General features: G+C 45.8%; 1 protein-coding gene across 1 annotated transcript in view; it reads left to right on the top strand.

Annotated features, from left to right (window-relative positions):
* The first annotated feature begins 425 nt into the window (after window positions 1-425).
* Window positions 426-25,244, top strand: part of HTRA1 (HtrA serine peptidase 1) — a 35,396-nt gene continuing 10,577 nt past the window's right edge. Inside the window, exons 1-3 of the mRNA XM_061364148.1 lie at window positions 426-916; window positions 17,839-17,938; window positions 18,268-18,472. Of these exons, the coding sequence (XP_061220132.1) occupies window positions 445-916; window positions 17,839-17,938; window positions 18,268-18,472 (777 nt within the window). The 5' untranslated portion in view covers window positions 426-444. The remainder of the gene's footprint in view (window positions 917-17,838; window positions 17,939-18,267; window positions 18,473-25,244) is intronic.

The raw sequence follows: 25,244 nt of genomic DNA, 5'->3' as shown, positions 1-25,244 counted from the left end.
GGTACTTCAGATTGCCTTTCCCGTAATTCCTGAAGTGGAGAAGAGAGTTCAACACCCCCCTTTATCCCCTCGCGCTGGCAAGAGTATGTTACCAGTCTTCCTACCACTCTTAAATCGGGTTTGTGGTGCTAAACAACCAACTTTAACAGCAGCTTTGGTGCTAAACACGCACTTTAACAGCTCCGCGCAGCAACGGGCAGGGTCCCTTTGCCCCTAAAGGACGAGGCGGCGGGAGGAGATGGTGGATTATAGCCGGGGCTGGAGCCGCTAACGGGGGGTACGGGGGTGTTAAGGCCTGGAGGGGGGTGCTCTGGCCGGGGGGGGCCGTACCCACCGCCGCCGCTCCGCCCCACGGGCCGCGCCGCCCCTCTCGCCGCCGCTTAAAGCCGCCGTCCCGGGGCGCCGCGCTCACCGCCCCTCGCCGCCCGCCGCCGTCCCGCCGCGATGCCGCTGCGGGGCTGGAGCCTGCTGCTGCCGCCGCTGCTGCTGCTGCTGCTGGCGGGGCCGCTGCCCCCCGCCGCCGCCGCGCCGCCGGCCGCCTGCCCCGAGCGCTGCGATCGGTCTCGCTGCCCGCCGCTGCCCGCCTCCTGCCCCGGCGGAGCGGTGCTGGACGGCTGCGGCTGCTGCCGCGTCTGCGGCGCGGAGGAGGGCGAGCCCTGCGGCGGCGGTGGCGGCGGCCCGCCCTGCGGTGAGGGGCTCCAGTGCGTGGTGCCGCCCGGCGCCGGTGTCCCCGCCTCGGCCACCGTGCGCAAGCGGGCGGCGGCCGGGCGCTGCCTGTGCTCCAGCACCGAGCCCGTCTGCGGTAGCGATGCTGTTACCTACGCCAGCCAGTGCCAGCTGCGGGCCGCCAGCCGCCGCGCAGAGAGCCTTCGGCAGCCGCCCATCATCGCCATCCAGCGCGGAGCATGCGGGCAGGGTAAGGGCAGAGCGGGGGCTGAAGGGACGGGACACTGCGGTGGGGCTTCGGCCCCATCGTTCTCTGTTCCCTCCGCCCGGACTGGGGCTCCTGGCTGGACCAGGGAGGAGAGGGGCCAAGGAAAGGGCTGGCTCCAGCCTGGTGCTCCGGTTCAGTGAGAAAGTAGAGCGGGAATGCAGCGCTGGGCTTCGTCTGCCAAGTGTCAGGGAAAAAGGAAAACAGCCCTATATCCAACTTTAAACATCTCCGCCCGGCCCCGTCCCTCCGCCTGCAGAAGGGATGCTGCCGGGCTGGAACATGAGGGAAGCTGGTTGCAAACCCGCAGAAGCCGGTGCGGGACTACAAGAAATGTGGAAGAAATTCCTAATTGCGGTCCCGCCCGGGCGCTGTGTCCCGGAGAAATGCCGTGGGAAGTAAAGCCGGGAGTGCCACCGCTCTGAAAAGCGGATCAATGATCAGATGTCGGCAGAGCAGGATCTTTTTAGCGGATGCTCTTGGTTATTATTACTGATAAGGTAGCTAAAGAGGGGGATGCTTGTAGCTGAACAACTTGCTATGCTGACCCTGGGGTGGGCTTTTAGTTTTGTCTTTGGAGGATCGAGAAGTGACAACCCACCTGGTAGGATTTATGTGACAGCATTCCTATTATTTAGTTGTTATTTTAGCCGAATTGGATGTAACTGAGAGCCGCGGGATGGACGCGGGTTGTTTGTAAACTGCATCAGGACACGTTGCTGGGTTATGAAACTGGCTGTGCAGATGCAGCTGATGGAGTCTCCCAGTGAAGTGTTCAGGCTTGTAGAGATGAGGAGTGCAGGATGTGACACGTGAAGGCAAAACCTTCCTCTGGGATCAACAGGGGATGATCTTTACAAGATGCAATCCATAATCAAGGCTGGCTTAAACCGTATAAACTGTGGCTGCACACTGCCTCCAAGCCACTCAGTTCAGGGGGTAATATGTGAAAATTAGCATGAATTCCACCTTTATTTATTGATTTACTTCTGGTAAGTTAATGCTGTTCCACTGAGGGTTGATTCTTTGGGGTAGGTTGTACCATTTCTGCATTTCTTTCTTTAAAAACAAGTCATTTCCCAGGTTTATCCATCATCTCCCCCAGCAGAAGAATATTCTGATGTATAGTGACTATACATTCAGCTTGCTGATCCTCCAGTACAGATTAAACTTAGAGCTCTGGTATTGATACAATTGATTTCTTGTACCACTGGTTTCCCCCTCGGTTTGAAAGCTGCGTTGTGCTCCATGGAACAGCGCTGGCATTTACTGACACTGGAGACAATTCAAGCTTTCACGCTACAATTTCCTGATCTCCAGTATAATATAATGCCTTGTGAGTTTTATTCTCAATTCATGAAACCAATGTTGTTTTCTTGGTCTGTTCTGCTGAATGCTTGCAGAATTCAGGCTGTGTTGGAGCTGGAGGTAACACGGGCCTCTGAGTTGTATGGACAGTGTGCAGGCTGCACATAGACCTTGTATAGGAAAACAGCCTGGAGAAGAGAAGGCTCCTGAAGGGGAGACCTTAGAGCAGCTCCAGTGCCTAAAGGGGCTGCAGGAAACCTGGAGAGGGGCTTGGGACAAGGGCCTGTAGGGACAGGCCAAGGGGAATGGCTTGAACCTGCCCGAGGGGAGACTGAGCTGAGCTCTTAGGCAGAAGCTCTTCCCTGTGAGGGTGCTGAGGCGCTGGCACAGGGTGCCCAGAGAAGCTGTGGCTGCCCCATCCCTGGCAGTGTTCAAGGCCAGGTTGGACACAGGGGCTTGGAGCAAGCTGCTCTAGTGGAAGGTGTCCCTGCCCGTGGCAGGGGTTGGAACTGGATGAGCTTTAAGGTCCTTTCCACCCAAACCAGTGATTCTATGTTTTTTGCATAGGAATACATCCCCCTTACGCACACAGACCCAAAACAGCCTTCTCCTGCCTCTCCTGCATCCTCTCATAAACTTGACCAGCATTTGAAAAGATGCACTGAGAAACCCCAAGGTACCAGATCAGCCCAGCAGTGGACTTTAGTAGATGAAAACTGAGAAAGACAAAAAGTTTTACTTTATTTTATGCAATTTCCAGAATATTGAACTTGACCAGCTTCTAAAGCAATGTGAAACTTAGCAACAACAAAAGTGCTTTCCAAACACTTTCCCTCATCTCCCTGGACCACTGCGGTGTGTTCACCAAGTTATTTATATAGATATGTTCCTATGGAAGCATAGAAATACTTTAACAAAGATAACTCCATCTCTAGGTAACAAAAACACTCCTGAAAATGAACTCAGAATGAAAGGCAAAATTAACAACTGTAAGGAGCCACACACAAGGCGATGGCTTTTCAAACAGTGGTTCAGTGCACCCCAGGGAATGGCGCTTTACAGCCTCTCTATTTCTTTTTGCTCTAAGTTCTTTATATATGAAAAAAGCTTTGCTTGCAGGAACGTTTGCTGTGGTCTAGGAATAAACACGTGCTGCTGGTCAGCTTCTCCAGCACCTTCCTTTTGCACCTAGTGATATAGAAAATGAGCATCACTCCAGCCAGAGGTGCAATGGGACAGAACTGTTGTCTGGATGTACACATGGTGTGTATCTGCTGCAGTGGGTTTTTCATAGAACCCTATAATGGTTTGTGTTGGAAAGGACCTTAAAGCTCATCCAGTTCCAACCCCTGCCACAGACAGGGACCCCTTCCACTAGAGCAGCTTGCTCCAAGCCCCTGTGTCCAACCTGGCCTTGAACACTGCCAGGGATGGGGCAGCCACAGCTTCTCTGGGCACCCTGTGCCAGCGCCTCAACACCCTCATACTAAGGAATGGCAATCATGGGTCTTAAAATAAGCCAAGACAAATTTCACAAGCCTCAGCCCTAAGCACTGCTGAGGGGATGGGTGCAGTTGGGGGGCACCGAGGTGCTGAGCAGGTCTCCTGCACTGTGGGGATGTGCTGTGGGGTGCGGGATCAGCCTGCAGCTTGCTCTGAGAGCAAAGTACAGAATGGGCAAACCAGGCTCCATATGCAGAAGCTCCACCCATGCATGGGGATCCTCCATCCCTGGTGGTGTTCAGGGACGGGCTGGACAGAGGCTTGGGTGCCATGGTTTAGTGTGAGGTGTCCCTGCCCATGGCAGGGGGTTGGAACTGGATGATCTTAAGGTCCTTTCCAACCCTAACTATTCTGTGATGCTAAGCTCCTGTGCCAGCACGGAGAGATGGGAAAGCATCAGTTAAATCAGGACATGCTTCAATTGAATTAGTATGGAATGGGAGGAGAGCTGAAGCGTGTTCCCCTCTGCTGAAGTCAGATGAGGCAAGTGATGGGCAGGGTGGCCAACAGACCTCTTCCATTAGTGCTGCAGCTTTCACAAATCTCCTTCACTTTCCATGAAGGACATGAGAGATGTCGGTAGAAGGCATTCAGATCTGCAGCACGGTGTGTGTTGGTGCATGGAAAGGAGGTGAATGTCCTCTGAGCATAAACCACATCAGTGTAAAGCCCATCCCACACGCAGGAGTGAGGTCAGTGCAACGAGACCTCAATATTCACTGTGCTGAGGCTCAGCGTGATGGGAGGATGTTTTCTTTTTCTTCTGCAAATACGGTTTTGTTGCTCTTAATTCCCTCCTGCTGACCAAGGGATGAAGGCTTGGGATGTTCAACGCACAACTTAAACCAGTGCTCCTTCCCCTCCTCACTTCTCCCAGCAAACGCTGGCAGGCGTTTTAGGACAGTGTGCCCTTCTCTGCATGCTGTGCTCTTCACACTGTAAAACACAAACTGACCTGGATCTGTCCTTTGACCAGGCGAAGGAGGAGGAAGTTCCTCGTGGTTACTCTCAGTTCCTAACTTTCTTCTGCCCCTTTCTTTTGAACCAGGTTTTTATGGTTTCCTATTTTTATTGGGTTTCCTATGTCTGATGTGGTCTCCCAGTACCCTCAGCAGCCCTCAGCGTGTTCGCATCTGCCACAGGCGCTTCTTGCTTCCCTGCTGCATGCGTGCTCACACCATGATGTCCTCTCTGCTTTAGATTAAACGGTTCATTACTGCTTCCTTTGGGGGAAGATGGAGGTGAGTTTAGGGGTAACTCCATTCTAGAAAGGTGTGTATCGCTGACAGGCACAAACCTTACTATTTCCCTTCCCATTACATTATCATTTTATAGTTCCAGAGATAGGGGGGAGGAGAAAAATGCCATAATTCAAACTCAGTTTCTTGCGAAGTGGCTGCCTTTCTATTTTGAAATGCACCCAAACTTCATCCAAGTGACTGCGTGTCATTATTTGATAGAAGAGAAGGACCTCCCCAGTCAATAAATCATTTGTCATTAATGAAGCCCTTTACAACTAGCATAAGAATGCGATCCATGCAGCAGAGGATGGGAAAGAGCAGTAGATGGACCTGCCTGAATTCCTTGGCTGGCACGCAGGCAGGGCTAACGGGCTGGCAGTGCTAAGCTGTGCAGGAATGACTAATCAGGGCAGGAAGAGAAACTCAGCTGAGAAACCTGGGAAGGCCAGGAACAAAGCCAGGTATTTATCGGGAGGAAAGCTGATATTGTTGTTATGAACTCGGCTCTCAGCTGCTTCCCAAATGATAACGACGGGCCTATGATGGTTAGCGCTGTGGAAATACGGTGGGAGAGCACTGCAGGTGGCTTGGCACGTGTGGAGTCTATTGGAAACAACCTGGGAGGAGCGGGTGGTGAGGAACTGATGCACAAATGAGTGTTTCAAGTCTTCTTTAGCTGCCTTCACCTCCCTCGGATGTTGTGTTTGGGTGGTCTGAAAGTCATTCCCTTTGGATTTTCCTCAGTCTCTTTTGGAGCAGCAGGAGGAGGGGAGGGAAGGAAGAGACAGCTGAAGGCAATGGAAATAAATAGCAACATATTTCCAGAAGAGAACCAATTCCCAAGTGTGGGATTAAAAAGCTTTTCCAAAGCCAACTATCCAGCTCTGAGAGGAGGGAGCTGTAAGAAGTGGTTTGTCTGAAGCAGCTCACCTTTTCCCCTCTCCACATCTAGGTTTCCTTCCCGGGGAGCCAGCAGTCATTCCGTAGTCTTTAGACTTCAAACAGTCAGGTCAGTAAATACAGATTTGGAACAAGGAGAGATTCGATCCTTTCATCTTCTGGGCTTTGAAATGTAAAGGGTACCTGTGGACTGGACAAGGGATACTTAAAGCCGTGAGTAAGCAGCAGGAGCCTTATTAAGCAGAGTTCAGATGTGATGGAGCAGTTAAAGGAAAGGTTTTGCCATCCAAGAAATGGGAGAAGCTGGAAAATATTTTTCAGACGTGGATTTGTGTGTGCTTGGAGCGGAGGAAAGCAGCTTTGGAAATAGAAATGGGGTGCTGGGGAGCTTAACTTTTGTTGCAAACAGGGTCATTCCTCACTCCCATAAACTGCTGGGGCCTCTAGGATGCCGGGCTGGACTTGGCAGTAAGTCAGTCCTACAGCATTTGTAACTGGGCCCATGTGAGTATCTAGTATTATTCTGGAGGCTGTATTCAGGATGTAGAAAGAAAGACAGACTTTATTTTGCCTTCTGGATACAGGTCCTTGTGATTCCCAGATGGGTTCAGAGAGAATACAACTGAAAAATAAATCTCAACTGCCCTATATTGAAAGGCAGTAAAAGAATTCATTGGTCTTGTACTAACTGATGATGCTGACCTCCTACCTGTAGGTACAGGAGACTTGTATCTTCAACTTGTAAGACAGGACACAGGCAACTGGTTATTTTATTTCAAGGTTTAATGAATTGAGAAGATCTTGGCTGCCACATTTTAGTGACTGGAGATGAATTGGGCGACTCGATAGGTTGGAATTTCTGGGTTAATATCAGATACGCTGGTGCCCTGATAAGACAAAGCACGAGGCTGGAAGCCAGCTGGGTTGCGCAATGCATTGTGAGTGATCTGCCAGGAGCTTGTTGCTGGAGACAAGAATGTGTGCATGAGCATGGACACGCATTGCAACAGAACTTGTGTGTGTGTGATGTGTGAGGAGATCCGTTAGCTTTTATTGCACAGTAACTGCAGCCTGGCGCCAGGACGGTAGCTGGTCCTGTTGGTGCAAGCGGTGGTGAGTTAATGGCACCAGTGCTAGGGCAGTGGCATTGCTATGCTACTTTCTGTTCCTAGTTAACCAAACGGTGTTCTTACATCTGTCATTTTCCCCCATCAGATTCTATCAGGGTTTCTCAGTCGTTCCATTTCCCTGCCTGTTTTTGATGAGGTGGGAAAGAGGGACAAGCAGTGCATGCTCCTATATCCAGATTTGCTGATGAAGATGTCCTGCCCCATCCCTGGCAGTGCTCAAAGCCAGGTTGGATGGGGCTTGGAGCAACCTGCTCTAGTGGAAGGTGTCCCTGCCTGTGGCAGAGGGTTGCAACTTTAAGGTCTTTTCCAATACAAACCATTCTATGGCTCTATGAAATATGAGTGAGGCAGAGCTGCAGTGATTATAATTCAAAATCACTTTTGTGTTTCTCATAGCAATTGGATTTGTATGTATTTTTATTGACAAACGAGTGATGGATATAACAATGCATACTGCATGTAGTAACCATGCATGGAAGTTATCCAAGTGGCCTCAAATCTGAAGTAGTTTCTTCAGCAGAGCATTAGCAGAAGCTCACAATATTTTATCCGGCGGCCGATGTCGTTACCCCACGTTACAGATAGTGAATCTAGGGCAGAGGAAGATAAAGAGCTTTGCTCAAGGTCAGCCAGTTAAGCCAGTAGCAGAGCTGAGAGCAAACTGAGCCGTGGAGGCCCTGCTCGTTTCTCTGTCCCTTGCCAGCATTGCTGCTCCATTTTCCATGACTTTTCTTTTCCATTACTCTATTTCTTGAACTTGCAGCCTGCAGTTTTGGCTCTGTCTGCAAACAGCATCGATGATCTGTCAATCCGCATCTGCGGAAAGTCATTCTGGAGAGGGAAAGAAGTGGGAGGACCTGAGCACTGATGAGGAAGAGAAACCCAAACAACTCTCTCCCCTCCCACCATCCCTCCCTCAAAATAAACACAACCCCCCCAGTAATCTCATACTTCAACCTTTGTGGTGGGAAAGGGATGATTCATACCTTTTTCCAGGGCAACGTATGCGCTGTTTGGCATTGTCTGCCCATTGTGTATCAGAGGTCTGCATGTAGACCTCTATCTATAGAGGCTAAGCCTTGTTTTCATTTGTATCCAGCCAGTAAAAGTGGGCAAGCAGAAACCACTTACAAATAAAAGACAACAAATACTCAGATCTGTAAAATAAAGCAGAATGGATGTGTGGATAAAAAAAGCACTATGTAAATGTTTATAGGGAGCTGTGAATATAGCAATTAGAACTCTAAATAGGATAGAAATATGCATATTTGAGAGGGTGAAATAGAAACCTGCACTTCTTATAACCTTTCAGGAGAAACTATACATGCAGGGGAGCAGGGCCCTGTGATAGTGGCTGTGTCACCAGTGGCAGTGCCGCCCCCTTTCTGTAGCTCTCAAAATAGGATGGCAGAAGTGCTGTCTGCATTCCTCCAGGTTCGTTTCCCCACCACTTACTGATTTCTAATGTCTGCATTAAATCTGCACTGTCTTAAGAGTGGTTCTTTAGGGCAGATGTAGAAAATACCTCCAGATGCAGAGCGATTTGTTCAATATGTAGATATTGAGGGGTTTGTGAGGTGGTTACAGTGGGTTTATGTATTGTACAATTGTGAAGCCCTAGACTAGGAGGGCTGTGTATGTTTTACTACTGTTTTGAGGGGTTTAGATAGATTTGATCCTTCTGTGTATTATCACTGGTCACTGCCACAGCAGTGGTGAAATCAGTGCCTTCTCCAGCTGCAGAGGAGCAGCATCTTCAGAGGCTTTTTTTAGCCTTGCATCTGAAGAGGCTTTTTTTAGGTTTCTTCTTAGAGAAAAAGAATGTTTAAAAAGCATGCAAACAAGAACTTGTTTTTATTCCCTGGTGCCTGCATAGCAGGGTTCCTGGAAGTTGAAACTAAATCTCTCTTAAGCAGGGATTTCTTCTAAAGATGCAGCGGGAAAGTTTCTCACATACTTAAAATGAGACCTTAATGGTTTTATAACGTTAAGAGGAGTTTTCAAGATCAGGCAGCTGCTGGATACAAGTAGGATATAGGAATCACCACGTTGTTGTTACTTAATAGGCATTTGGAGGTTGTTTTGCTGGTTCCCTGCCTGTGATGAGTGGAGCTGGGAGGCAGCGCAGGGTGATGACCCGACTTGGAAGGGACGTAAACTGAGCAGGGCTGGAAAAAGGAGAGGAGAAATTATTCCTGACTCATCTGTTGTATTTTCAGCCTTCAGCAGAGCAGAGAGTACGACGTTTGCTCTAACGGCTTTAACCTGTTGACTGAAATCCTCTTTTCATCTGTCTGCAGGAAATCAGGCAGACTCTTTTCCACAACTACCTGACTTACATTTCTTAGTGTTTCCAGTTTAGACAGGACTACTGGTAACGATGGTTTGGAGCTCAGCACTCTTTACCCGTGTCCTGAATTGCTCTTCACCCTTTTCTTTTGGTCCCTGAGCATCCTCCTGCATCCTGCCTTCCCCCCTCATGCTCCAGACAGACCAGTCTGCTGGCGTGGCCATTCGTAGCCATGCATCTCTGTCACAGGGCTGCTGGCTCGCAATTAATTTGTCATCTCCTCCGATGAGCCCGGGCTCAGCATTGCATTAATATGGCAATGGTGCTGCGGGAACAGCGTGTTCCACCTCGCAGGGCTGCGTTCCTCCGGCCCCGGGCTCCAGGGCTGGCTGTTTATGCACGGGTTGGTTTCCTCCCACCTCACCGCTGGTGTTTACAGAAGGAATGGCAGTTTCCTGTTGTGTTAGATGGAGCTGTCGCTCCACTCTGGATTCCTGCCCTCCCTGCTTATGCTTGAATTGCTTTTGAGCCTCATCAGCTTGCAAGTCTGTTGCGTTCTCTCACTACTGCTGTAATGGTGAGACTTTATTTGCAGGGCAGCCGATGCACTTGGTTTGTAGAAGCATTTCTGGCATTTCTGAGAGGCTTTATGGACATATTTTTTTCCCTGTGAGGTTCTGCAGGGGTTGCTGAAGCCCGAGACTATTCCTGTGAGATGGAATAGGGATTATGCTCATTTTAAAGATAAATCTAAGTATTCTAATTTCTTTGCACAAGTTGCATAGAGAGTGAGTAACAGTTTACACCGAGATGCACATGTCCTGAGTGTGCCTCCTTCTGCAGAGCATTTTGACTATTTGACTTCTATCTAGCAATTCAGTATCACAGTATCACAGTATGTTAGAGATTGGAAGGGACCTCAAAAGATCACCTAGTCCAATCCCCCTGCCGGAGCAGGAACACCTAGATAAGGTTACACAGGAACGTGTCCAGGTGGGTCTTGAATGTCTCCAGAGAAGGAGATTCCACAACCTCCCTGGGCAGCCTGTTCCAGTGTTCCGTCACCCTCACTGAGAAGAAGTTTCTTCTCAGGTTTAAGTGGAACCTTAGTGGTTTGAGTTGCAGCAGAAGATGCTGTGTATCTGATTCATTTACTGCTTATTCTGCTTTATAGACAAGAAGTGAGAAAAGTTCCTGTATGGCTAAAAGTTAAAGTTTCAATCTGAAGTTACATAGGAACGTGCTGCAAGAAAGCTGCAGGCACACTGCCCCTGACCGATTTCAGGGGCAAGAAAACCTTGAATTACATTGGGTCTGGATATCGAAGGGATCTGTTTCATACCGAGAATGAAGCTGGATCAAAGAGGCTGCATCAAAGTTCTCTGAAGGCTCTGTGCCTTACAATTTACTTATCTTCAGATCCTTCTTTTTGGTTGTTTCTTTGTTTTATAAATGCAGAAGAGCTGTATATGCATTGTGCTGTTCATGTAGCCTGGTCATTCTTGTTACAATTGTCTGCTTTTGCCTATTCATACATTTGCTTCTTCCATAACTTACCCTCTTAAATGCTGATCAGGGTAAGCATTAATTTGTGGCTAGGATGGGAATAGAGTGCACACTGAGACCAAGCGATCCTGTGCATCACAGCAGCCTCTGCACCACCAGCAAGAGCATCCAGCAGCTGGTGGGCTTTGCCTACACCTTCACACCCTATTCCCTCAAAATGAGTAAAATCAGCTTTTGTTCTTGAGAAGATCAACTAAAACGTGCAATTTATTCTCCTTCATTTTTGTGCTCAAACATGCTATGTGAGTGAGCACACACTGGTCTGAAAACTGTTTTGGGTCACCATCAGTTTGAGAGCTGTGCTGTTCTACCAGCTCCATGCAGATTCCTGGTTCTGTTTAACTTGGCAGCTTGTTTCTGTTTGTTTAAAATCAATGACTAAAATTAATGGTTTCAGGCTTTGGGATTAGCAGGGAAAATGCTGATTTCAAAGCCTGTTGCTTGCAAGATCTTTGTTGCATGTGACCTGGTTAAAAGTCATCAAGAAAGAGCTGAGCATCTAAATATGATGATGAAGAAAATGGACTTTACTTTCCCTTTCCAAGTTTACCTATGTGCCAGAAAGTGATTTTACTTCAAATCCTCACTTTAATCTGGCAGTGGTTCTTGCTGCAGGAAGTGTTTTAAGTGAATACCAGGTTTGGGCACTTTACTATTGGGAAGAATAAAATGCTTGGAATCTCCCCTTTATTTAGTGCTAAGAAAATATTTTTGCTTTGGGGAATGTCATAGTAATATGGATTTTCTCCTAAGAAATCTGTGAAGCATCTTGAGTTTCTCCTTGGATTATACAGGGAAAAAATGATTTAATACTGCGATTATTAGCAAGGTGCTGTGGTATAGACCTCTCAAAAGTCTCTCCATCACTCCAAAAGTTGCTCTATGATACGTAGAAGGTTGTTTCTTACTTTCTTGGTGTTTTCATTACATAATATCCTTTTTTTGGTGTATTACACAATTTCTCCTTGAATAGGAGGGGGAATATTTAGGCTTGCAGCTTAATTCTTTAAAAACAGTAGGTTCTGGAAATGTTCTGTGATTCCCATACATCACTTTTTCCTTGTGTCTCTCCAGGGGAGCTTGCTGATACCACCATTTTGAGGGTGAACTAAGCACTTTTGCTGGAGTTTTTGTTTCCATAGCAGCGTCAGAGGTTTAACGTTTTCCTATAGGACATGGATGGGAGTTTGTGCAAACCCCAGCGGTTGGAGTTTTATTTGGGAAGGTGGAAGTTCTCCAAGTAAAACTTTGCAGTCTTGCGGTTTGTGTTCCTAGTCACTGGTTCTGTCAGACCAGAGGTTTCGTGAGTACTTAAACCCTTCTGGCTTCAGTCTGCAGAGAATCCCAAGCCCAAGATGTTCTTTCAGGCCTGGGGATGTGTACATGAATATAACGTTAGGCAAACAGCGAGTACAGGAGGAAGGAATCATCTGCTTTGGACAAGGGCCTGTAGGGACAGGCCAAGGGGAATGGCTTGAACCTGCCCGAGGGGAGACTGAGCTGAGCTCTTAGGCAGAAGCTCTTCCCTGTGAGGGTGCTGAGGCGCTGGCACAGGGTGCCCAGAGAAGCTGTGGCTGCCCCATCCCTGGCAGTGTTCAAGGCCAGGTTGGACACAGGGGCTTGGAGCAAGCTGCTCTAGTGGAAGGGGTCCCTGCCCGTGGCAGGGGTTGGAACTGGATGAGCTTTAAGGTCCCTTCCAACACAAACCAGTCTGGGGTTCTACAATTTTCAGCTATCTGAGCAGCTTAGTTAGCCCATAAACATTAGCAGGTTGTGGTGCCTCCACTTGTACTCTGTGTTACTGGGCAAGGATTCCATAGACACACTTCTGATCATTGTAGAGTTAATGGGAAGAGATAGATTAACCATAGATCCCTGGCCTCAAGCCCTGTTTTCCTTCATTGATGTTAGCAGACCATGCGAGTCCTCCTGGAAGGACAGGGCCATTGCACTTTTCATAATGATGAACCTGGAGAAGGTGTTGCACCCTCACTGCAATTTGCATAATAATTTGCATAGAACTCTTTAGCAGTTATAAGCTTACAAATAGTGATAGTTGCTGTTGCCTATGATTAATGTTCTATGGGAAGTTGAGGGGGATGAAAGTTTCTTGCTGCTTGTAAAGAAATGGAAAGCTTGATTTCAGACTGAATCCGAGCTTTTTGACTTAGGACACGATGGTATCTGCTGTGGTCACACCAAGGGAGGGAGAGACTTGCTGGTGATTGCTGGGGTGTGCCTGTTTTCCCCCCTCTCTGTATCGAAGATAAAAAGACCCATTGAATAAGATAATTGTGTTGGTTTTAGCTTCAGACACTGGAAAGGAGACATGGGAATGCTGGGAATGTCTTAGCACTGGGTGCAGTTGGGAAACCGAGGAGACTGGGCAGTGACCCAAGCTGGTCCAGATGGATGGGAGCAGAACTACTTCAAGAGGGGGAAAATACATGAAAACTAGATGGGGAAAAAATCCATTTCTGACCGAGAAGCTCATGAGAGGTGGACCTACACTGAGGGAATACCTTCCAGAGCAGCACAACTGAAGGGGCGAGGTTACTTTCATGAGATTCCTATCTCCAAAGCATCTTTCCAGTCTAGCTGAAAATATTACCAAAAGCAGCATGTCTGAGCCCTAAGCATTAAAGCATCACTTTGAGTAATGACCTAATCAGAGCCCAGATCTTAATTTGCTTTTTGGCTCTTCTTCATGAAACCAAATTATTTGAGCTGTTTACAGCTGGCTGTGCTTTTTACCATGGCTTGGTATTCCTGTCTTGCCTCCTAGCAGTTTGTTTACTGATATTAGCCCTATTCATGCCAGCTGGCAGAGATTTTCCTTTTCATTCAAGGTCTGACAGCCAGCACACCTTTGAAGTCCTTGCGGAATTAGTTGCCTTGGGAATTTTTCATGCTGTAACCTATTTAGGGGGGGGTTTAAAGTCTGTTCTTGGTCATTAACTGAATTCACAACACCCATCTTTATAATGTTATTAACAAAGGTTTCTTAACCATGCTCATGGGCATTTAGGGCATTGTGCAGTAGTTCAATAAAAAGCAGTACAAAACACAATCACAGCATATAAATAGAAATAGGAACAGTCTGTAAAGATGTGAACATCAGAGCTGGAGGGCATTTAGGAACTAGAGCTTTATTTAAACCCACCTCTCAAGGATTTAAATGCAAAAAAACAAACAGAAACCGCCATAAAAAACTCCAGCCTTAAACACAACCCCCCAAATATAATGAAAAGACTTTACTAGGAACTCAGCTTCCAAAGGGTGGAAAGGAAAAGGGCCAGAAAAGTGGGGAGACGTTATTCTCCTTAGTTGAACACTGGTTATACCAAAGAAGCAGTTTGGAACTGAGAAAACTGCATTTTTGGGATCAGTTTTGGTATGGAATTAAAGAGCTGGCCACATGCTTGTGGAGTACCTGTTAGTCAGGATGGATGTTGTTAGATGTACGTATGAGAATATACAGGCAGTGGGGATTAAATAGTCAAACCCATATCAGCAATCGAACCTTAAAGCTACAGCTTTTCTGTTGCTTAATAGTCAAGCACAGTCCACTAAATCACTGTAGAGTCCCCAGCTCTTTAAACCTGAAAACTTGGAGGGTGTTACATGGTATTCATTCCACTCTTCAAACTCTATTGTCCAAAAGACCCTGAACTATGAGTATGGCTGGAAAACGTGTTTTAGGAAAGCAGAAGTTCTGAATTTCACTGCTGTCTTCTACAGTGGCTGGTGATGGCTGGAAACTACCGTATGGTGGTTGAGGGATGAACATCTGCTCAGATCTGGTTTGTATTATTGGTGATTTTATGGCATTTTACGCTTCCGTGTAGTAACCTGTGCCTACTGGTGGTTCAGATCTAAGATAGTGGTTGCTTGTAGTAAAGTGCTCCTCTCAGCTCCCAAATACATAGCTCAGTAATCCCAAAGAGCAAGTAGCTAAGGTGAACATTAAGTATATATGTAATGGGAAAATGGCATGCCTGCACTCATGACCATTCTGGTCTTGAGTCTTTTTTGCCCCATGATACTTAGTGATAGAAGAACTCAGCATATTAATACCTTTACTATAGCCTTCAGGTTTAATGCTGTCACATGAGGGTAAAGACCAGTTGCTAGGAATGTTTTGTGTGTTAGCATTCATCAATGAATTCATCTGAATGGTACTTTGACTTCTGTTTATTTGCTGAAAAAAAGGTATGTTTTCCATTTAAATGGGCAGTTGTTCAAGAGCTGTTGCAAAACGGTGTTACACAATGCAAGAATTCCTGATACATAAGCAACAGGCAGGCGTGGCGAGCTGTTGTAAGCTTTTTTAGGTCAGTATGCCATGAATCAGGATTTATTATCTAACTCTTTTCAGAGTATGAAATTTTGACCTTTTCACTGTGTGGCTTAGTTTGGGACTGCACAAGGAGAAGGGGGTTATACATGAAGCACCGGTGCCTCTGAAATCTTGGTGTTTGGAGCTTCCATTTCCAAGTGAAGGCAGCTCTCAGAGCTGAAGTGTTAGTAGTTTCACCACGTACAGCTTAGGCATCCTTTCTCTTCTTGAATAGCTACATGTAAAAAAAGATTGAAGGCATTAAAAAAAGCTGTGTGTTTTCTTGCAGTTCCCTCATCCATGGGAGCTCTCTTTTCCAAGGTCAGGATGTGACCTTTGGATGCCTACAGCTGAGGAGAAAATTGAGGTGAAATCATTTCATAAGAGGAGATCAAAAAGCATATTGATGGATACAGTAGTGCCCTGTGGCGTTTTATCCCAGCATTGTGTTAATCCAATCTGATAATCTGTTAAAGCTCCTGTTCAATGGAAGTGATTAATTCCAAACTGCAGTTCTCATTCTACTACCAGTTTTCCAAAACACTCATGTGGTAGTTGTCAGCTTTATAGTGATGATGCAGGTACATTTAATACTGAATGTTGCTAATAAAGGGAACATAAATCCTTTAGTAAATCGATATTTTTCAGTCAGCAAGTCCTTATGCCTTTTGTGGATAAAAGGGCAACAGCTTGTGTGTAAATCAGAGAAAGCATAGAATGCTTTTGAAGAAGACAGTAGGTGAGGACACAAGATCCCTGATTGACGTTCCTGCTTTATAAAGCAGATTAACATCTCTGAACTCTGATCTGAAACTGAATAGCAGATTATGTGGTTACTGCCGTGGCTGCTGTTCATGACTGATCCCATTTGAAAGCCCTTGAGATGCTTCATAGGGTATAAACGGGGAAACAATATGTTCTTTGAGCGATCAGTGTTTGGGTTGAGCATCCACCCCTCTCATGAGGGCAATGCCAAGTCACCTGAAACCAGTGTCTGGTTAGTGTTACAAGCAGCAATGTTTTGTTCCCAAATCAGCCCTCTGAAACTGCTGCCGTGGGTTTTTGCCTCTAGTATGTACTTGAAAATGTGCAGTTTTCCACTCTGGTTTTCAGCTAATGAAGGTCATTCAAGTATCGGGATGACTTTTAGGATAGTCCTGTGTATCTACAATACTGCAGATAAACCGTCCTGTTACACCATCACTTAGAGCCATCCACAAGCTGCTTACTGCTTTAATCTCTGGGTGGATTTAGAAGCCAAATGGCCAGGGTGGATGGGAGCAGCACAGCACATTCATACTCATCTGAAAGTCAATTACAGATTTGCTTGTGCTTTTATAATGCGAGATGGATGCATCAGATAAAACGGTGAAAACAAAGGGTGTTCCTTGCCTCTAGGGAAATACAGAATAACTCTTTGGGGTGTTTCAGTTGGTTAGTTGCTCTCCATTTACAAATAAAATTGTTTTGCCCCCAAACTGCTTGAGAAAGTGAAGCTGTGTCAGAGTTGCAAGTTTTTTCCCAGAGATTTAATGGATTTTTAGGCATCTGATGATGCAGGCGGGTTTTCTGTCATCCACAATAGGAGTTTGGTATCCCCTTGCTTTTGCAAAATCCCCCTGACCTCTCTGGAATACTCAGTGACCATGAGCTTTTGTGTTACAGCACTGCCCAGGAATGCAGAGCTTTGTGGTCCCATTGTTTTTGTGTGCCTATCTGATTGTAGCCTTGAGGGTGGTTCAGTAACTTCAAAGTAGGTGGGATTGGCTCTTCTATGGAGTTGATGGACCACAGGTGATTATCAGTGGAAAGGATGCCTTGGGTATGGTTGTGTAGAGCATGTGTAATGTGCATGTATGTTTGGGTACCAGGCAGAGGCTGGTGATTCAAGCCACAGGGGGACACCAGTGGGAAGGCAGCGCAAGCCTCATACCCAGGTTACACTTGAGCCCCAGGAGCTGCTGTAGGTTTACATGGGGTTAGAACTTTGTTGTCCTCTGCATTCAGAAGCCAGTAAGAATGAGTATTTTGGCAGGGGAACAGAGCCCATTTGTTTAGCTTGTATGGTCTTCTCAGATTAAACAGCCCATCCAGAAAAGAGGTGAGAGCAGAAAAGGGGACATCTGAGTACAAAATCTCGTTCACAAAGGAAGAGCAGCACGGACGTGGACTAAATACTGCACTCCTCCAGTGTCCCATATCCAAGGCCAGGCTGGACAGAGCTTGGAGCAACTTGCTCTAATAGGGGGTGTCCCTGTCCATGGCGGGGGTTGGAACTGGATGAGCTTTAAGGTCCCTTCCAACACAAACCAGTCTGGGGTTCTATGATGCACGGGAGCCACTAACAGTGCAGTGTGCTGAACCAGGGTCTGCAACTACAGCCTCATAGCCCAGTTATGTGCACATGAAACAAGAAGGTTTCATAGATCCCTTTGTCCTAATGATAAAGCACACAGCTTCTTCTTGTGCAAAGAGGCAGAAGGGAAATCTGTGGGCAAGGGTTATACTGCAGATGACTTTTAAGGAGGAAAAAGATACTGACTTGGAGCTTTTTTTAATTCAGGTGTTTTGCAATGACCCTTCCCTTGTCGCTTGGAGTGCTCATGACGTGTCTTCTGTTTCTATTTCAGGCCAAGAACACCCTAATAGCCTGCGGCACAAATACAACTTTATTGCAGATGTGGTGGAGAAGATAGCTCCTGCTGTGGTTCACATTGAATTGTTTCGCAAGTAAACAAGATGCCCCGTTCTGACATTTGTGTTCTTGAAAACAACTGCCAGCATGCCAGAAATGTTGATTGATGCTGTGTACTAGCAAAGAGGGGGTTTGGGGATGATAAATATTTGTCATGCTTAAGAATTAAAGATAACTTAAGAGTCCTGCCAGTACAAAAATTAGTTCAGCTAATGCATGCACGTTATCTTCTTAATGATAGCAAGTAACAGCAGATACCCTAAGGCATTAAAAACCACCAAACTCTTTTGGGCTGTGTGTTTTTTAGTGATTTGTGATCTTTCAGGTTTTGCAGCGATAAACATTTGTTTCCCATGTCTTTTAGACTTCCTTATTCAAAGAGGGAGATTCCTGTTGCCAGCGGTTCAGGGTTCATCGTCTCGGAAGACGGGCTGATAGTGACAAACGCCCACGTCGTCACCAACAAAAACCGGGTGAAGGTGGAGCTGAAGAACGGTGAAACTTATGAAGCTAAAATTAAAGATGTTGATGAAAAAGCTGACATTGCACTAATTAAAATAGATTCTCAGGTGAGTTGTTAAGGCGAGACTCATTGCATTCCTCTTCATTTAGTATCCTCTGTTCCAAAACTTGCTATTTTTCATGTTCGAAGGAAAGGCTGGTAGTTCAGTGGTCTGGGTTATAGAGAATATCTGAGCTAGGTGGAGACATGTTTTTAAACACCACGTCTGTGGTTGGCAGTGGTTAATTTTATCACCTCTCGGTATAGTGCAAGCAAGTATGTAGTGCTTCTGCATGTATCCTCAAAATAAAAACCAGCAGCATAATTTGCTGGCTGCTTTACACCACCTATTTGCTAATATAACTTTCCCTTTGGTAAGAAATGGGTGTGTTCCCTTGTTTCTGATAGAGGGACGTGCCTTGTGCTTCTATACTGAAGTCACAAATTGCTTTTAGAGGATGCGTTTGTCCCTCTGAAGGGCTGTACCACACTGATGTAGATAGTAAAATGGAAAATATCTTAGGAAGAGTCTTGGACATGCAGATTGAAGCCATTGGAAAGATGCTCTTAGACTGTAGGTGGTTTTCTGAACAATCTCCCATCTGTAGTCTACCCCCATCTCAAGCATACAGTTGTCAGCATTATTCTGCCTGCTGCAACAGCAGAAGAGCTGTCATGCAGTTCTGCACATTCGACAGCATAGTGGAAGTGGAATACTGTGTTGAAATACTGTGTGATGCAGATGCAATTAGACGCATGTGATTACTTGGGGTGCTGCTCATATTGATTTCCCTTGTTTGGACTGTTAGTTAATTTAATGGGAAAGAACGGTTCATTTGAAACACATGACTCAAAAATGTGTAGATCTTGCAGTGTTGTTTTAGTTCAGGCCTATTCCCCAGCGAGGTCAAAAGTGTTTGTGCCAGAGTTCATGACTAAATCAGACGTCGAATGCAGAACTCTTGGATCACCCAAGATATGAAGCGCTCCTCCTGCTCTCTTGCCACCTTTGTCATTTAAAAGCACTTTCGTCTTGTTTAAAAGCTTCTTAACAGCAACATGGCAGAAAACCTTCACAATACCCAGAGTAGTTTTTGCCATGCTGTGTTTTCCTGTTTTCCTGAGGTGTAAACTATTTACGCATCTATCAATCACTTATTTTCTCATTTTTATATTAAAATAAGCAAAAGTAGATCTGCAGTAACAAAGGGATGAGAACTGGCAGCATTGGGAGGGGTTGAAGGGCAGCTGGAAAAGTGATTCTAACATTGGAAGCACAACATGGTAGGGAAAGTAGAAATGGTGGTGAGAAGACTTCAAGCAATAGGAGGGTGAGTTTCAGAGAAGAGAGAAGCTGGTGAGTCAAAGAGAGAAGATGTTGAACTGATGTGACAGATTATTTTGAGGCCTTATGAAGAGAGCAGACAGAAAGTTTTATGTTATTTGAAACCCTAAAGAAATGGCTCCAAAAGTTCCCTGGTAAACTGCTTACGGGAAGGGAGAACCTGGAAAACTGGCAGCAGCTTGGAAAGAAGGGAATGCAGCCAGATGAGCTGCCTGTAGTGGAAACCACTGTTAAACAGGGCTGGGATTGGTGTTTCTTGTTAGGACTTGCAAGATGGCAGATGCTCTGCTTTTTAAAGTGCCTGCTGTGTAATTAAGTTGTAGTCATCTTCTCCCATCGGTTGAATTTTGAATGTAGTTGTGACCCTGTTTTGCCAGCAGCACATCAGCATTGCAACCTATTTCATTTATATACATTTGCAAGATCTTTAAGGTAGGAAACGTTAGAGGTATCTAGAGCCAAATCTGCTACAGTTTTCTTTTTGGGGAGGGACTGACCTGTTAATATTCAGTTGTCTATGAGAAAAAGGGCTGGTTTTAATGCAGCTTTGGAAAGTGTCTCAGTGCCTGGAGGCTGAGCTCCCAGCCTTCCTCTCCTAATGCTAGCTTAGTGCATCCATCTGGGTACAGGAGATGAAATATCATGTCTCTGCTCTAAATTAGGTAGAATATGGATATAAACTTGGGTCTGACGTACCCTTGCTAAATGTCTTGTCAGTTGTAGAACCTTGTTTGTTCTTCCCCCATGGCCTTTGCCTATTGCATTTCAGGATAATTCTGAGAAGACATGGGGAATACTTCTTGTATTTCTTGTTTTTTCCTGGGATGGGAGACCAGTTTTCCAGCTGGCTTTAGTGATGTGGCATTGGGAAATCCCAATCCAAGGTGAGGCCTGAACCACCTCTATGTACAGGACGGATGATGCTTTCTTTACTCTTGGAGAATTAGAAACACAACGTTTTTGAGTTAAAGAATTAGAAACACAACATTTTAAGTGTTCACAAAAAGTTAAAGTGGAAACCTGGCTCAGAAGCTGATTTTCAGACTGAACTTTGATGGAATGTTTGTCTGTATCCATTCCAGTTCAGTGTTTGAGCCTTCCTTTTTGTACTGAAATGCCTTCTATCATTCAGATGGATAAAGTGTCTCTTTAACATCACATAGGTGATAATTGGTTGAAGTTGAAATGTATTTGATGACTGAAGAAGTCAATGTGATGGTACAAATAACCCTTTAAATGTCTGGATATGACGTGGGAACTATCCTTAAGAATTTTTCTGAAGTTAGAGGTGAAATTGTTCCTTTTGCATGAATTATTTAAAGGTGACATCAAAGATGCAGAACTTTGGGGAGGGGGGTTGTGTTTCTGTGTGGCATGCTAAGGCAGGATCTGAAGGGTAAAGAATGCCTTTGTGGTTAGGAACAGAACTGGGCTTGAAGCATGAGTTTAGGCTGTGAGCTGGTATTCCTAAAACTGCTAAGTTTTTTTCAGCAGCCTGCATATTGTGTTTCGTTTACAGTGTGAACAACTGGCGAAAGACATTACTAGAACTAATTTGGCTTTGCTGAGTGCAGTAGGATATGAAAGAGGATGGTAAAATGTGGGCACCAGTGAGGATGAACTGTCTCCCTGTTCACGGTAAAGGTGAAATTCTTTACCATGAAAAAACATTTTGCAGTCAATGAGGAACAGAAATTTTGGGATTGTTATTCTAATCCTAAAACGTGCTAATTTTTGCAGTCTATAAAAGAAGGCAGCTGTGTTTCTTGTGTCTGTCATAGCACACAGCAGTTTGTGAAAGTGGGAAGTAAGGCTGGAGTTAAGTGCGGTAAATGCAGATGCGATATAACCATCCTTCCAACTGCAGACAGCTTGGAGGAGACAGCAGTACTAGAAAGAAACAGTGCAGCTGCAGACAGCTTGGATATGAACATGCAAAACTTATAAATCTTGCTAGGAAAACTGGGGCTTTGGCAGCATAGGCAGAGGCTGGTGAAATAACCCATCCTGTGCGACACACGTGATGCTGCAGTGAGCGTGAAACCCATCAGGAACATTGCACAACACTCCCAAGAAGCAGATGCTCTTGAGCTGGCAGAGCTGGATTGTGAAATTCGTCTCAGCACAAATAACTACCTTGTTAAATGAGGATGTGTGGTACAGCTGCTGAGAACAGTAGACACCAGGAGGAGGAAAGGAAGTTTTAGGGTGGTTTAGTGGACAATGTCAGGATTAACAGAGGGCAGAATTAAGAGAGAGCCCTGTGCCCTCACTGAGATCAAAGCTGGAAGCCAAAATGAGTGGGAGGTAAAGATGGCTTTTGCCTGGAGACCCTGTTCACCTCTGGAAATTGGACTCTGCCTGCAGAATTGGTCTCTGTGGCAAGTGCCTATGGTTTGGCAGTGACAGTGCAGAAGTGGGGAGCACCATAAATGCCTTCATTTTGGGGTGTATTGCCTTCCTAAGTGCTTAAAAACAGCCATGAGACACTTGCTACCAACTGCTATAGCATGTACACCAGGGGAGACATGGCAGGGTCTGAAGATTTTTGTTCCTCAATGTGACCAGTCGCTGCCTTCTGTATCCCAGGCAGGATTTGGCCTCTACGTGGTACAGCAGTAGTGAGTTTGTGAACGATCTCTAACCTGTGGTAGTGTCTCAGCCCTTTTGCTTAAGGCTTTTCCTCCATCTTACTAACAACCACTTAGTTTGACGCTTAAATCAACAAGACTTTCTGCCCTCATTCCTTCAGTGGTTTCATGAGGCAATGCAGCGTCTGTATCTTTGTGGTCTGAGGGGATTTGCTTTCTGTGTGTGTACAAGCTGGAGGAAGCAGCAAAGCAAACTTCCCTGTTTGTGTATCAATATTTTAATAGCCCACACTTTGAAAGAACAAACTCCTTGAGCACCAGATGTCCGTGGCTTTTCTAAAATGCTATTTCACTTTGAAATCTGTCGCTGGATGTTACATTGCTTCCTCTCGAGAGCCTGAGGAAGCCCACATATTGCTTCCAGAAGTCTTCAGGACCCATAGAAGTGAAATAGCTCATAGGAAGCTTGGATGTTAACTCATATGAGTTTAAGCAGTGATTTCCTGCCATCTTCAGCTCCTAGTAGCCCTTGCTGCAGGGACGATGCACGGGTCCAGCTTCCCGCAGCAAAACTCACATACCTCTGGGGTGGGTCTGCCAGCAGCAGGGTGCTTTATTCCATTTTATATAGGGGAGAGCAGCAATATCTTGGCAGGTGGCTGAAATCCTGGTGACACAGCAAAACACGCTTCATCCTCCGTCCTATTTTTTTCTGCAGGCTTCCCATGCTCCATATTTAGATAAGGAGACTCAGTTTTGTTTTTCTAACTATAGATGAAATACTTTTGGAGGCTTGTAATGCATTCAGCTCGGGCTTTTCATTTTCTTTGGCCTTTTGTCAAGCAGTTTTAAGATTGTGGGTGATACTCCCCATTTTTATATATGCTCATGGGCCTGTGTTTTGATTGTGCCATGACATTGAATAGTTTCATTAATGAGAACAGAAGTGCGGTTCCCAGAGAAGCCCTGTGTTTTGCCAGAGTCCCTTACAGCTGCATTAGTATACTCTACAGGCATCCGTTTCTCTTCCACCTAAAAATAAAAAGCACGAGGGAGCTCTGTTGCTGTGTAACACAAATCAAGCTCGGGACATTTGTCTCCTCTCCATCGGCTGCTTGAACTGCAAACTGCTTCCTGCAGATTCGTGCTCTTCCTTCCACAAACGAAGGAGATTACAGAGCAGAGAAGGGATTTGCTCACGTTCAGTGCCAACATGGAGACAGAGTCGCTTATTTCGTGGATATAGAAATTCCAAGTGAAACAACCCCTGGTTATGGCCGTCTGTCTCTTGGGTTTTATTTCTCTGTGGCACTGACCCTGCCTGGTGGTAGTCATGTGCTGCCTCTTCTTTTAGTTTCAGAGCTCATTTGTCCCGGCTCTGCTTCTTTTACCTGGCTCAGCCTGTATTGCTAATATACCTCAGGGGAACATCTGGCTCCTGGCTGATGATGCTGTTGTTCTATCCTTGTTCTAATCTCCTGTACCACAATAGCTGAGTCTTATTGTTGAATGGAGCCGTTTCTTGTGGTGCTGTGCAGCTCTCCATTTTCGTGGGAGTGATGTTTATGCAGGGCTGGAGTCAAATCCGTATATAAAAATGTCTGAAGCCCTTTGGGATGAGAAAGGCTTAAAATATTAACACTAATTAATGGCTCCTTCTCTGGCTGGGTGTAAACAGTGAGTCATGTGCCACTTATGGTTTTGCATGTTTGGTCCTATTTCTGTGTCCCTGCAGAATGCCTGCTTGCAGATTTGTTTTATTGAGTAAACACAGATCCCAGCAGAGCCCCGAGGCTGCATCAAATGAAAAACGGAGGGCTAGGAAGGATGTTATGTGTTGCCCAAGGTCATGCAGTGAGTCACTGGGAAAGCTGGGTTGAGGTGCTGGGTGTTTCTGGCTGCCTGTTTGCTGTGCTGCAAGGCATGCTCATTTGCCTGGGATTTTAATTAACTGCTGTGGCAAATCTATAGTTAACCCAAGAGAATCACGAGTTGTAAGGGTAGCTGTGTCATCCTGATGAGCTGTGAGAACTGAAGAGTGCCCGTTTATTAAGCATGGTTATTAAGAGCCCTAAATCCCAAGCACTTAAACTTGGTTTACAAGGGTTGCCTCAACATCCTCGACAACAGCTTGACAGTGGAAGGGTGTGAGGGCACAGAGTGTGCATCTGATGTGATTCTGGTTACAACACTGCTCTAAATGCTTGCCTCGCATTTCCAGCACTCCTCCTGTGGCCTGCAGGACATACATCACACTTGATCGCTTGGTGCCTGGGGTTTCGCTTACGTTTATATTGCTTTCACTACAAAACCACCTCCCCAATGTAAATAAAGGGGGGTTTTGATAGTGAAAAGTTTAAATCTGAGCATGGCAATGTTATTTCTAAGGGTTTTTTTAGAAAGAAACCCCCCAAATGTAAAGCCACTACAATGCATATATTTATTATAACTAATTCTTCATAGCCTTTACTTGCGGAGGCACTGATAAGAGTTTATTAACATGCAGCGCTGTTAGTGTGCTCTGCACCACAGAGCAAAATCAGAAGGAATAGAGAGTACGTTTTCCATAGCTATGTTTCAAAATATGTACAGAACAAGGCAATGTTTGCAGTGATGTTTTGTTCCTAGCAAAGGAAAGGTTAGCCAGCCTCTTTCCAGAAGGCACATTGAATCACACGGATGACCCACAGCCAATCCATGCAGCGCTACACTTTGAAGCCTCGCTAGTATAGGCACAGGCTTGAAAACGCAGCACAATCAAAAGTAATTGTATTAGTCAGAGATTGTTCATGTATTTTCTTTCTGCTGCCAGATGCAGTTTTGGCTTCGTGACTGTTAGTGTAGCTCAAGAACGGCATAAAAAGTCTTTAACTTTGTACATAACCGGTCTTCTTTTTTCTATT

The sequence above is a fragment of the Neopsephotus bourkii genome, unplaced genomic scaffold, assembly GCF_033783945.1.
Source record: "Neopsephotus bourkii isolate Nb327-2 ecotype Australia unplaced genomic scaffold, CSIRO-AGI_Nbou_v1 NB_1189, whole genome shotgun sequence".
Taxonomy (NCBI): domain Eukaryota; kingdom Metazoa; phylum Chordata; class Aves; order Psittaciformes; family Psittacidae; genus Neopsephotus; species Neopsephotus bourkii.
The sequence above is the reverse complement of the archived record's forward strand: the minus strand, read 5'-3'. Positions and strand labels throughout refer to the sequence as shown.